The sequence below is a fragment of the Sinocyclocheilus anshuiensis genome, unplaced genomic scaffold, assembly GCF_001515605.1.
Source record: "Sinocyclocheilus anshuiensis isolate Anshui unplaced genomic scaffold, SAMN03320099.WGS_v1.1 scaffold718, whole genome shotgun sequence".
Lineage (NCBI taxonomy): Eukaryota > Metazoa > Chordata > Actinopteri > Cypriniformes > Cyprinidae > Sinocyclocheilus > Sinocyclocheilus anshuiensis.
This window is the reverse complement of record NW_015546102.1, coordinates 1,626,592-1,640,286: the sequence shown is the minus strand read 5'-3', so window position 1 is coordinate 1,640,286 and position 13,695 is coordinate 1,626,592. Positions and strand designations below refer to the sequence as shown.

The 13,695-nt window shown below is 38.4% G+C and overlaps 1 protein-coding gene across 1 annotated transcript in view; it reads right to left on the bottom strand.

The window, feature by feature from the left end:
* Positions 1-3,833: 3,833 nt before the first annotated feature.
* The window catches only part of clcn2a (chloride channel, voltage-sensitive 2a), a 58,081-nt gene continuing 48,219 nt past the window's right edge, over positions 3,834-13,695 (bottom strand). The window contains exons 19-25 of the mRNA XM_016502257.1: positions 11,443-11,551; positions 11,275-11,321; positions 9,305-9,370; positions 8,389-8,427; positions 7,922-8,026; positions 5,302-5,388; positions 3,834-5,226 (exon numbers count right to left, since the gene is read on the bottom strand). Coding sequence (XP_016357743.1) covers positions 4,786-5,226; positions 5,302-5,388; positions 7,922-8,026; positions 8,389-8,427; positions 9,305-9,370; positions 11,275-11,321; positions 11,443-11,551 — 894 coding nt within the window. The 3' untranslated portion in view covers positions 3,834-4,785. The remainder of the gene's footprint in view (positions 5,227-5,301; positions 5,389-7,921; positions 8,027-8,388; positions 8,428-9,304; positions 9,371-11,274; positions 11,322-11,442; positions 11,552-13,695) is intronic.

The window sequence follows — 13,695 nt, the reverse complement described above, 5'->3', positions numbered from 1 at the left end:
AAGTGACGCAATGCTCATAGTAAAATGTTGTTAATACTTCAGGATCGGGGGTTTCCTGAGGGACAGAAAAACCCCAGTTGTTTATTTTGTTTGGGTTTAGATGTCACGCTGCAAGTGCTCGTGTGTCTCGGCTTGCTCCAGAAGGGTTGAGGTGCAGGAGGGTTCTGCTTTGATGGAGCGTGGTAACTATGAATAGAATGTGCCTGTTATTATGATCACTGTGTGATGTATATTACCAAACTATGGAAGCCCATTTCAGATGCATTATATAATCAGGCTTTGGAAAATCTCATAATCTTGAGTAATAATTATGACAGTCATATTCATAAAATGAAGCGTCTAAATTATGACAGTCATACCTATGAAATAAATAAAAAATATGACAGAAAGTTATTTATGAGACAAAGTCAGAATTATGAGATAGTCATGTCAAAATGATGACATGCAAAGTTGTATTTATAAGATGAAAAGTCAAATTTATAAGTCAAAGATGAGTCATACCTATGATATGACATTGTATTTGACAAAAAAGTCAAAATTATGACAAAAATATTTGAAATTACGACTTGCTAAATTAAAATGGAAAAAAATCTAAATTATTAGGTAGAAAGTCGTAATTATGACATATATGAGATAAAACGTACATTTTTTTGTCATATTTGACATTTTATCTCATCATTTCAACTTGTTATTTCATTATGTCTATTTCAGAATTGTGGCTTTTTATCTCATAATTTCGACTTGCACCATAATTATTACTTTTCATTTCATGATTGCCAAAGAATGATTTTTTTTCTTTTGTGGCAGAAATCAGCTTCCATACCAAACTGAGTGAGAATCCTCTACCATGTTTCTTTCTCTCTGTTCTGCCATCTTTGTTCTCCCTATCTGCACTTCAATAGATGTTTGATTTGTGATTGGCTGCTGAATGAACAGGTTTTTTTGAAGCTACTATTTAATACAACCTTGACATGCAGCTACAGTAAAACAGTAGACAGAATGTATATGTTGCCTTTCCAGACTGCATTCATTCATTGCAGAAGCATGGGAAAGGGCAGTGTAAATTCATATACAACCACGTTTGTCATCATTATCCTCAATATGAACCGGTAATGTCATGATGTTCATTGATGTGAATGTGTGAATCCCCCTACAAAAAAAGTTTATTTTTATTGTTTGTACAGAAAATGTCTGAGGTCAAATGTGAGAATTATGATTGCATTAAAGTTATGTGTATATTCATACGTTTCACTGTGTCTTATGCAAACCTTAAACTGCAAAAACACATTTTCTTGTGTATTTTTGCCAGGTTTTACAGTAGAAATATCATCCCCAACATTTACATTTTCATTTACAAAATGAAATACTAAGATGTGAGTATATATTGATTTTTTTAAAGCATAAATCTTAACAAAATTTTATTCTGATTTACATTATGGGTACATTTTATTTGAGGGTGTTTTAAAAAAAATATATTTTACCAGAAAACAAGACAAAAATACTTCCAAGATTAAAATATATATATATAATAATTCCAGTATTTCCCACAAAAAATGAGTTGCATAAAACAGAAAGCTTTAAAGTTGAAATTTAATATTTACTGATGTACAAAACAATTCCCATGTTTTCTGAAAAATAATGGTAACAGCTGATTCAATATGCTTATCTCCATATGTACAGGGTATGTGTGTAGAGTTCATATACATACCGCTTTACCCTGTATTCTGTACGAGCAAATGATTTATAAAAACCATTTACGGATATGGGAGCAGACTTATTGCTTAACTCTACACTGAATGTGCGGCATATTAGCAGACACTTTACACACCGTGGGCTTGACTTAAACTGCACAAGCGGCAAACAGAGACAAAACGTGACACAACATATCTAAAGATCATTATTAGCTTAAGTTACTCCTGTCCCACGTCAGGATTCGGTTTCATAACAAACATTAATAAAACAGCTGATTAGTGCAGCCGGATGAATGGCGAGGAAACATTTCGCTCGTGTGGCTCGCAGAACCCATAGCATAGAGAATCTGAAAAGTCAGTGTCATGGTTATGGTTTTGGTCCACTTGCCTTGATCCGTTTAAATCAAACCCGTAGCCTCCCATTTCTGCAGTGCACAAGAAAAAGAAACGTAACTCATTCTCCGTTTAGCTCTGCTTAGGCTGTGTCTGGGGTAGTTGTGCTGTTCTTGACCATACTGCATAGCGTCGTTCAGCCACAGTTTTGATGCAAACACATCATTCTCAGGCTGATACTAGTGAAAACTCCACCGCCGAGGTCCAGTAAACACTTTGCAAGTTGTGAAAACAAAATCTGAAGGCATTAACCTGCCTTGTTTCAATGCATGTCCTATTCATGATGTGCATTATTGCAAACAGTTTCAAAATAATATGCACTGTAGAAATAGAGCCAGTGTTCAGTAAAATAACCGTATTTGGCAAGCAGTAGTTCTAACACGACATTATTGCACAGTTGGCAGCTCAAAATCAAATGTAAAAAGCTTTGCGCATATGCGAAACAATTCAGATAAGATGCGATCGCAGGTACACAGAATATCCATCGTTGCAATGAATTACATTTGAATACTTTGATGACTGCTGGATGAGATCTGCACAGTGACCACAAACTCCCTGCAATGGTATTTATACAAAGGCTGGTTCTAACACAAACTCGAAACTTGATAACTCGAAAACTTCCCTCAATCTACACTGCCGTCGAAATCTGTGCCGCATCGTGAGCATGTGCGAAAAGTATTGCGCTCTGGGTTTCTGAACAAATCTGGCCTTGAAGAAAAAAGCAAAAGGCCATGTAAGTAAACCTGATGAAGCAACGTGAAACATGCCAATGCAGGCTATTTAAGCTGGTTGGAAAGCAATATGATTCGTATTGTTTATGCGCATGTGTGAGCATGCAAATGATTGCATTGGGGTTGCATGCATATAATTAAGAATTTAAGAGGCTCCGTTTCTCCACTTGGAGTCTCTCTTGAGTATTTCGAGCTTTTAGGGAAGATGCTTTAATACATTTTAAATGGCCAGGCAGCTATGCTACAAACTGGTCCTGATACAGATCCGCGCATGCTTAACGTGCCTACATATTGTGGGATATCATTACTCGTAATTACAGGCAACACCATCCAAACCGTGTGCTCAGCGATGCTTTGTTAAAGGAGTTTTTTTTCTGATGCTGTCAGTATGGAAAACGCCCATGTATTGCTGTGTTTTGTTTGAATGGTAATTACAATGTGCTTCAAAACTACCCTGGTTGGAAACTCCTCTGTATGAGTTGCTGTTGGTTTTGTAGGGAGGAGTGGGGTGAGATGCGCCATCCCTGTAATCTAGCAAACTGGATGATTTTTGTCGAATGACCACATTTTAAAAAAGGTCTGTTGTATTTAGCTGCCTGCGATTCACATTGTCAATTTTTTTGTATGTGAAAAAAATTCATGTCAAAGTAAATTTTCTGCATGGCAGGTAAAATGAGTTTGATGTCAAAACAAATTTATCAATGTCTAAAAATATTTATCATACATTTTGGTGAATTGCCAGTGTAGAAAACAAAAGAGGCTATGAATTGTTAAATCACATCACGACTAAATAAATACATTTATCAATGAATTAGAAATTAATATTTAGTTTTTACCAAAATTGTAGCTTTTGGGTAAAGTGTGTCAAATGCAAATTCAAATGCAGAAAAAATCATATATACTTACATCATAAAATAAATGTTGAAAATTGTTACACTACATGCAAATACACCGGATTTTTCTAGTTGGTTAAGATGTGAATATTGAGCATCAAAATATAAGATTAATGTTCATTAATTGTTCATATTTTACCTGAAATAGTTCAAATATTCCCCAATGACTCAACATCCATGGCGCATCTTACCCCTAATGTGGGGTAAGTTGTGTCACTCAGCCATTTTTCCTAAAAAGTCATATTTCTGTGCCTTTATCTGTTCAGAAATATAATTAGGCATAGTCATTTCCCTGATGACTTATTTCTTCTTGCCTGGTTGACAATCTAAATAAAAAGTGGCACAGTTTACCCCACTCTCCCATTTATTCTCCTGCCTTTCCATGACACTGGTTCCTGTGTCCTTCCTGTCTTTCGCTCATTTTGCATCATGTTCTTGTTCTCTCCGTGTCCTCTTTTGCCCACCCGTTCCCTTTCTTTCCCCCGCTCTCTTCCTCCGTGTTTCCTTGCAGTGTGGGTTATTAAGGGCTATATTTAGAGCAAAATTGCAGTTTGGCTCTCAGAGACAATTTTATTTGGATTTAAAGTGTCGGCACCAGATGGGTGCGTTGGCAAGGTGCAGCTGAGTCACTCTCACACACACACTCGGCTTTTCTTATGTACAAAGACGAAGAAACACACACACAAGCGTGCCACAAATCAACAAACAAACACGTTTATGACGAAAACCCGCCGTGACATCATCGAACAGAAACTTCTTTAAATGAATCTCATCAACATAACTCAACACCGAAACGCGCTATGAAGCCACAAATCAACAGACACCCAAATTTATGAGGAATACACAGACGTTCACTCACAAGCCCATCCACACTGCGTATCTATGACATCCCACACATACAAACACACACGGCGTGTTTCGTGTGAAGGCAGGACCAGAGATTAGGGTTGGTTTGATTAGTACGGAGCAGAGAGTGTGCTTCACTGCTTAAAGACTTCCTCCAGGTTTTCCTCAACCTGACTTCACAATACCGTTTATAGTGTAAATGGAGTGTGCGTTACCGACCGCAAGCAGCTGTCATTTCGGCTGACCCTCTGAGGGCGAGGGGCTTCCCTCGCTCACCGTTTCCTCCATCGGAGCTGGGCTCTGCTCGCTGACGGCCTCCAAGCCTCCGTCCTCCAGAGGGTGGGTACAGTCACAGGGGAGCTGCGCAAGGTGCTCCTCTTGGGGCGTCGGCTCTGATTGGTCGTCTGTGTGTAATGGGCTGTTCTGCCTGGACAGCTCTGTGCACTCGGTCTCGTTCACCAGGCTTCCCTCGGACGGTTGCTCCGTTTGGTCGTCCAGGTCGGGGAGGTTAGGTTCCCGTGGTAGCGGCAGGCTCCTGTGACGACTCCAGAGCTTGTGGAGCTCGGTGACCTCTGAGACGCTGCTGCTGTTGCCGCTGTCGCGGAAGCTGGCCAGCGGGGGACGGACTTTCACGCCAGTCACGGTTACAGAGCCCTCGATGGCCTTACGCAGCTATAAACAGATTTTTTTTTTTAAATGTGTTTTTCTGCTATAAAGAAGAGCTAGTAAAAGAATACAATCACGCACCTCTTTTAGAGAGACCACTCCTACTAGACGTCCGGTGCTGGTGACATAGGTATGATCCAGGCCAAGTAGTGAGAAAATGGTGTGTGTCTGAACAAAAGGGACAGAGATAAGGACTGACATTCATGGATAAATAAAACGAGTCTGTTTGTTTTGGACACACTTTAGTTTGGGGACCAATTCTCACTATTATCTAACTATCAACTCTGACTTTTGCCACAATAAACTCCTAATTTGCTGCTTATTAATAGTAAGGTAGTTGTTAAGTTTAAAGTGCGTGCATAATTATTAAGCAAGTTGATATTCTGATCATATTTTTTCCCAACCTCATTTTACCAATTCCAAACCACATCAATCTTAATAACTACTATTCATTTTGTATTTAATCATTTATAAGTGATATATAATTGTCCATGAAGGCTGGAAGTGAAAAACTCAGGTGTATTATATTCAGGTGTGCAGAATTATTAGGCAGGTTTTCTTTTACAGATAAAATGACCCAATAAAGAGATTTAACTCCAACTGGAAGTCAAAAATTATTAAATGCCCATGAGAAGGATGCAATACTTATGCAATACTAGAATTTGCAAAGTTAAGGCATGACCATTGGACAGAGAAATGCTCACTGGGTCAGCACAGTCAGAAAGAACACGTTAACTGCAAAATAATTAAGAATTGAGGTAAAGAATTAGGTGTGAAACCACCAGGAACCATTTAGTCTCCAGTGCCACCATTTTCCAGAACTACAACCTACTTGGAATCTCCAGAAGTGCAATGTGTCAGGTTCTCCGAGACATTGCTTGGGAAAAAAATCCTAAAAAAATAACCTTTGCTTAATAAGAATGAAGTGTTGTGAAATACATGAAGACTGATTTTTATAGGTTTTATAGACAGATAAGTTGAGAGCGACTCTTGAAGGACCAGCACCACTTGTACCACTCTTTCAAGAATTTAGCTTCCAGAATCTGGCAGTAAGTTTTGGAATTCATTTTAGTCCATCTCTGCAAGACAGGCTTTTCAGGATAGGAGATGGAAATGCAATTAGCGTGTCTTTTCTTCTCCACCTGTTTTTCTGACTGTGCTGACCCAATGAGCATTTCTCTGTCCAATGGTCATGCCTTGACTTTGCAAATTCTAGTACTGCATAAGTATTGCATCCTTCTCATGGGCATTTAATACAATTTGACTTTCAGTCTGAGTTAAATCTCTTTTTTGGCTCATTCTATCTGTAAAAGAAAACCTGCCTAATAATTCTGCACACCTGAATATAAGGAGTTTTTCACTTCCAGCCTTAATGGACAATTATATATCACTTTTAAATGATTAAATACAAAATGAATAGTTATTAAGATTGATGTGGTTTGGAATTGGTAAAATGTGCTTGAAAAAAATATGATCAGAATATCAACTTAAAAATAATAATGATAATAATAATAATTATGCACGCACTGTAGGTATTGGGAAGGGATCTAAAATATGGTCATGCAGAATAAGACATTAATATGTGCTTTGCAAGTCAACAGTTTACAAACAGCCAGTATGCTGGTAATATGCATGCTAAGCAACTAGTTAATAGTGAGAAATGGTCCCTAAACTGAAGTGTTACCTTTGCTTTTCCATATGACTTTATATGGCTTACAATACAATATATTCCTAACAAAAATCTGCCATGTGGCTTCAGAATATATCATACAAATGATCTGCACTACTTTTATGATAATTTTTTGTCATTTTATATGGCTGAATAATAGAGTGCTGTAGGCATGACATTGTTTTTTAGGTCTAAACCCAGGAACAAGCATTTTTACACTTCTGTTTCCTTCACTTCATCTTCCGCAGGCTCTGTTTTTTTTTTTTTTATGGGTTTTTTGTTAAATGACTGAAATAAGGTCTGTGGTTCACACAAGTTCAAGACATTTTCATGTTTTATTCTATGACATAAAATACATCAGTAATGCTTGTGATTTTTTTTTTTAAAGCTTTTACTTTAAAGGCGGTTGCTAACAAGTGTCCTAATGGAACTACAGAGATTGTCAGGAACATTAAAAGTCATCATGCCGAACAGGTAAACTCATCTACTCACTAGTCTGTTTTACAGCCTTATTGTGTTAAGTTACTGGTCTCTTGCCCTATTCGGACGGTAATTGTGTCTCAAGGGGACGCAAGTTATTTTTAACATTTACTGGGGGTCGCTGGTGATTTAATTGCCTGATTTTATTTTATGGCTGAATTACCTACTGTTTTTTGACAAACACCAAGGTCGTGTGGTAATTTAATTGCCATCCGAATCCACATCTCTGAGTTTACGAGAAGAAATCAATTCAAAATTCAAAGTTTAAATCCTTTTTGAACACTGCCGAACACCATACGGTAACTGTTGTACTTCTCTGTAATTTGCGTGCATACAGTACATTTAGCTTTTCACTTCTGGGGACTGTATTTAGGTTTCAAAATTCATAAAAATTGTGTTAAATTGAATGCTTTTCTGTAATAACCCAAAAGCCAATGGAAAAATCCTATTGGGTTTTTGTCAAGGGAACTAGGGTGATGTAAACAACAAAGTTGGCCTACAAAACTACACTGCAATCATCACTATGCTTGGCAGATACAGCAAATCTTTTACCTTATGCAAAGATGTCCGTTCCACCAGCTGAAAGGGGGCGGGGTCTATTTTACAGTTGTTGAAATTAACAGCCTCATCCAACTGTTCCTCCTCCCACTCTGCTATCTGAAAAAGGACATTTTTAAAAAAGTTAAAACTATTAAAGGTTAAAAAATTTTTTTTATGTAAACTGACAGGGGCAATTATCCTAGGTTTTATACTATTTATGCAAGATCATAAGATAATCCTCTCCATAAGCAGTCCATTAAATATTAAAGAAATAATTCAAGCAAAAATGCAAAGTCATCATTTGAGTTTTAATAGAATTCTGAATTCCCCGAATCAAACTTTGAAACCCCTCTGTTTATTCTAGAATACACATTAGTTACAATGAAATGGAAAATACCTCAGAATATGTGACTCACTACAAGAATCATGATACAGTTACAACATAATTAAGGGGTAAGTATAGTATTTAATTGACATACCTCTGCTGTTGACATGTCATCTTCAACATCAGGTGTATCCTGAAAACATCAAGTCGAGAATTAGACATAGAAATGCACAAATGTTTCTTTCATACCTTCTTGTCCTCACAAACGGTCATGCAGTTCACAAGACAAGCGAGATGGTCCTCACTGCAGAACACAAGATCCAGGGGGCGAGGTTGGACCCAGATCCAACTCCTCCCACCTTACATATACCTAAACCTACCCATCTCCACCCCCTGATCCCTAAACCCCCCCATTTCCCCCCCCTAGATGTGGATCCAACCCCGCCCCCTGGATCTTTGTTCTGCGGTGAGGGGCTACTGAGACAAGCTACACATACTAATGTAATCTACCGAAGCGGCTCAAGCTTTACTAAACGTTAGCAAGCTTAAGCAATACATTAAATGCAGCCTAGGGGAGGGTGAGGTAGATTGGATGCCATTACGAAGGCAATAAAGAACTAAGACAGGGAATAGCTTTTCGAAAGGTTTTTAATTTGATTGGAGAGTTTAAGGCTCCAGTTCAAAATTGGACTTGAATCAACTTTTAAAGATTTGTTCAAAAGAAACGGGTCCAACTGCAACATCCCCTGACGTCCGCCTGTAGGTTTACAAACATTTGGGGCCTGTTCTGAATCTTGACAACTGCAAAACCAAACCATGCGTCACACAAACGCACTCAAACCCATGAGAGATAAATATACACTTCATAACATGGCATGAATCATCTCATGAGTCAGCTTGTTCCCTGTTCCCTAGAGGGGAAGTACTAAGCTGGAGGAGAGTATCAATACAGCACACAGGCAGAACGCAATAAGGCCTCTGAGTAAAGGCCCTATTGGCTGTGCCACTGCCACCCCCGATGATGCGTGTTTGTGGGCGAGCGGAACGAGTCCCTGTGGCTGCGTTCTTACCACCATGGGTATCTTCACACACTTGGGCCTCCTGCTCCTCTTAGGAGCCATGGGGCCAGTATTGCTCTTCCAGACAGAACAGATAGAAAAGGGAGGAGCATAAAGCGTTAATGTAACTCTAACGGAACGCTCTCTCAACAGCTGCACCTTCAACATTGACTATTATCAAGGGACACTGTTAGAGCCGTCGTTCCTCCAAAGAGAAAGGCAGAAAGGGGTGTGTAACAAATAAATCAGCAGCCGAAATCCCATGTTAATGCCAGGCTGACAAAACGCTCACTTTGTGCTGGTCAACAGATGTCGCTTGATAAGAGAAGTCCTGTGGGAGTCTACTTAAACATGAGGTGAAACTCCAAAGAAACACAGACTAAGGCCTTGTTCACACTGCACTTAAATCCTATTCATTTTTTTTTTAATGGCTGGATTCAAGAAACATTCTTAAGAATGTTAACTGCTTGATTTTTCTAAGAATATTTTGTATTCTCAAAAACAATTCTGAAGAATGTTATTATCTGTTTTAGATTCATTTAAAGACAAAACTTAAGAAAAATCTGAATTCATTGAAAGAATATTTAGGAAAAAAACATCTTGAATAACCCTTTAAAGGGTTAGTTCACCCAAAAATCTAAATTAGCCCATGAATTTCCCTCAAGGCATCCTAGGTGTATATGACTTTCATTTTGAATATGGATATTTTTCTTACAAAAACGCATCGATTCGCTACAGGAGGCCTTTGTTCACCCCCCGGAGCCATGTGAGACACTTTTTATTATGGATGGATGCGCTTTATTTCACTTCTTTTGGACTGATGAACTGCAACACCCGCTGACTGCCATTAAACAGCTTGGAAAATCAAAAACTATTTTTAATATAACTCAGATTGGATTCATCTGAAATAAGGAAGTCATATACGCCTAGGATGGCTTGAGGGTGAGTAAATAATGGGCTAATTTTCATTTTTGGGTGAACTATCCCTTTAAAGTTAGGAAGAATTTAATTTTAAAAAACTTAAAGTAAGTACATGGATCATTACAAAAACATGACTCTTCGAATGCTAAGGCTTTGGCAAGAACCGCTATTCAATCATTCAGAACAAAAGCTTGTCATTTTCTTTTTTCGAAGAAATAAGATGTTCTTAAGAATATATTTGAGAACTACTTTTGAATTTTTTTAAAAATTGCATTTAGGAATATTCTGACAAATTTATTTTAGGACATTTCTTAACTTCTTTCTTAAAAAGATTTTTGTGAATCCGACTCCTGATCTGTATTTAAGTCCAATTCAAAAAATCAGATCCGCTCAGCATTCAATAGTAAATGCCACATGTGAGTGTAAAGCAGTGGTGGACAGTAACGGAGTAGTTTTACTTCGTTACAGTGGGAAGTGATGCCCTCGGGGGGCATTTGGCAAAGGGGTGGTTTTATACCACAGACAAGGTTTAAGAAGAAAAAAAATCATTATGAAAATATAATGATATTTTCCTTATTATATTCATTATTTCCTTATTGGTTATTTTGGTAAAATCCCAGGTATTTTGAGCAATAGGATTATAAAAAAATATATGCTAATATAAAATTAAATGATAAAAGTAGCCTATATAAAACTGCAAAATAAATATTAATCTATCAGTACTTTTTACTTAAGTACATAAAAAATCAAGTACCTTTGTACTTTCACTCGAGTAAAATTGAAAACTGAGTACTTTTACTTTTACTGGAGTAATATTTTATTATACGTATCTATACTTTTACTCAAGTACTTGATTTGTGTACTTCGTCCACCACTGGTGTAAAGAGTGAATTTGGATATTCTGCAGCACAAATGTTGAATAAAAATCCATGAAATCTAATTTGACTTGACAGATGGTTCCTCCTTAGTCTCTCGTCCCATATTCAGTCTCTGGGCACCTGTAAAATCTACAGCTACACAAGTGCCACGTATCACCCACGATCCCTAGAGAGCCATCGTACCTCTACTAGCTCCTTCACAGGTTCCCCAGAGGAGAGGTTTGGAGAGCCTGCAGAAGAGGAGTGATTAGATTAGCACAAGATGGGTGCGTACCAGGGGGTCGCAGACAGTTCGCAACACGACATACATGAGTAGGAGTTGAAATGTGTGAGTAAGTGTTATATACACACTGTTCAGTGACTCTGTGTTGCTGATTGCAGACACCGTCTTCAGAGCAGACTTGAGGGGGATCTGGGAGTTAGTCAGTGTGGGGCTGTAGGAGGACTCTTCAGTGGAGATCTGGAGAAAAACAGTCTGTTAGATCCACTTATAAGTTTGATTACTAACACAGGCTTCACATACTCCCAGCTGTATTACTGAACTCAGAGATGACAGCCTGCCGGGAAGGAATTCTTTGTGATGAAACAGAAAACATGAAAAAAACAGCGACCTGACAATCCTATATTCTTCTTGAGGAATAAACAGACAACTGGGGAACACAGACTCCAAAAACAATGTCAGACTAACATTGAACATAATTAAAGAAATACTTCACCCAAAATTGAAAATTATTTATTAATTTCTCTATGCTGTTCCAAGCCCATATGCCGTTTTCAGTTGAACACGGAAGGAGAAATGTTTATGCTGTTCCATCTTGTACGAAAGCTCATAATGACCAATAAACACTGCAAGGGAACCATAAAAGCAGTCCATGTGCCTCATTTGCTATATTTCAAGACCTCTGAAGCAATACTACACAGACTGAAATTTAGGTCCTTAATTATGGAAAATGTGCCTCTTCGCTGCAGCTCTCAAATCTTATTCTTCATCTTGCGTGTTCAAGCGCAGCATTCACTTACCATGTGTAGGATATGTCATATATTTTTGGATGTATTGCTTTGTTGGATATTCAATTGTTCATACTCACTTCCCTTATTTTAACATTTAGATTACCTATGCCATCAATTAACCATCACTTAAAATGAATCTTTAAAGGGGTCATGAACTGAGAAAGCAAATTCCCTTGATCTTTTGACATATAAGAGGTCATTGTACTATAAAAACATCCTGCAAGTTTCAGAACACAAAACTTTCTCGTTAGTCTAACATCTTATAGTGAAGGCAGTCTGCCAAAACTACAGTTAGTGGAATGTACCACTCTATGATGTAATAGTGTGGATAAGTACCACCTCCTCAGAAGAAGATTTTTGCTTAATACTTTGTTTGGAGATCTGTTGTTTAAATTATTACTTGCTGCTAGGAAGGAATATTTAGTTGTCTACCAATTTCTACTTTGTATTTTCGTTGTAGTTTGTATTTTTGATTGCACTTACTGGTAATTATAATAATTGCCATTGGCTAAGGAGGAGCCTGTGTTATTTGCATTGCTCTCTTCCTGCACTTAAGTGCGAACTGTAGTTTCGATTTGAGCAATTGCCCTGCTATAGGCTATTGGCTGTGCTAATTAGAAGGCGGCCACAGCTGTTTTGACTTTAGTCTCTTAGACTGTGTATTTCCGTGCATGTCTGTGCACTGACGCGGAAGCGTCAATGTCCTCATTCCCGGAAGATGGCAGTCTACTTTTAGTCTTTGACAACTTCAATATTCATCTGGACAAGCGTTAAGCTACAGACTTCCATTCACTCCTTGCTTCATTTGATCTCTAACGCCTTACCACTACAAGCACGCACAAATCAGGCAACCAACTTGACTTAATTTACACACAATTGTATTGCAGACAACATTTTGGTAGAACCCCTACATATCTCTGACCATTTCTTCATTACATTTAAACTACATTTTGCTACCTGTGTGCCACCAACCCCTATACCGGTTACTTTTAGACGAAACCTACGCTCCCTTTCCCCCTCCCATCTTTCCTCCGTTGTATCCTCCTATCTTCCCTCACCTACCCATTTCTCATCTCTGGATGTGAATGCAGCAACTGACACTTTATGCTCTACTTTAACCTCTTGTCTAGACGATATTTGTCCTCTCTCCTCCAGGCCAGCACGGGCTGCCCCTTCTAACCCCTGGTTATCCGATGTTCTTCGTGAGCATCGGACCAAACTCAGGGCAGCAGAGAGAAAATGGTGCAAATCAAAAGATCCGTCAGACCTGAGTATGTATCAGTCTTTGCTTTCATCTTTCTCTGCTGAAGTCCATCCTGCCAAATCTTCATACTTCCACAACAAGATCAACAGCGCTCCAGACACACGTAATCTCTTCAAAACTTTCAATTCTCTCCTCTGTCCCCCTCCACCACCTCCCACCACTTCTGTAACAGCTGATGATTTCGCCACATTCTTCACAGACAAAACTAGAACAATCAGTAGTCGATTCTCAGCCCCACACACACAGGACCTCAAACCAACCACACCTACTGCTAAAACTCCCATCTTCTCCTTCTGTCCCCTCACTGAGGCAGAAGTATCAAAACTTCT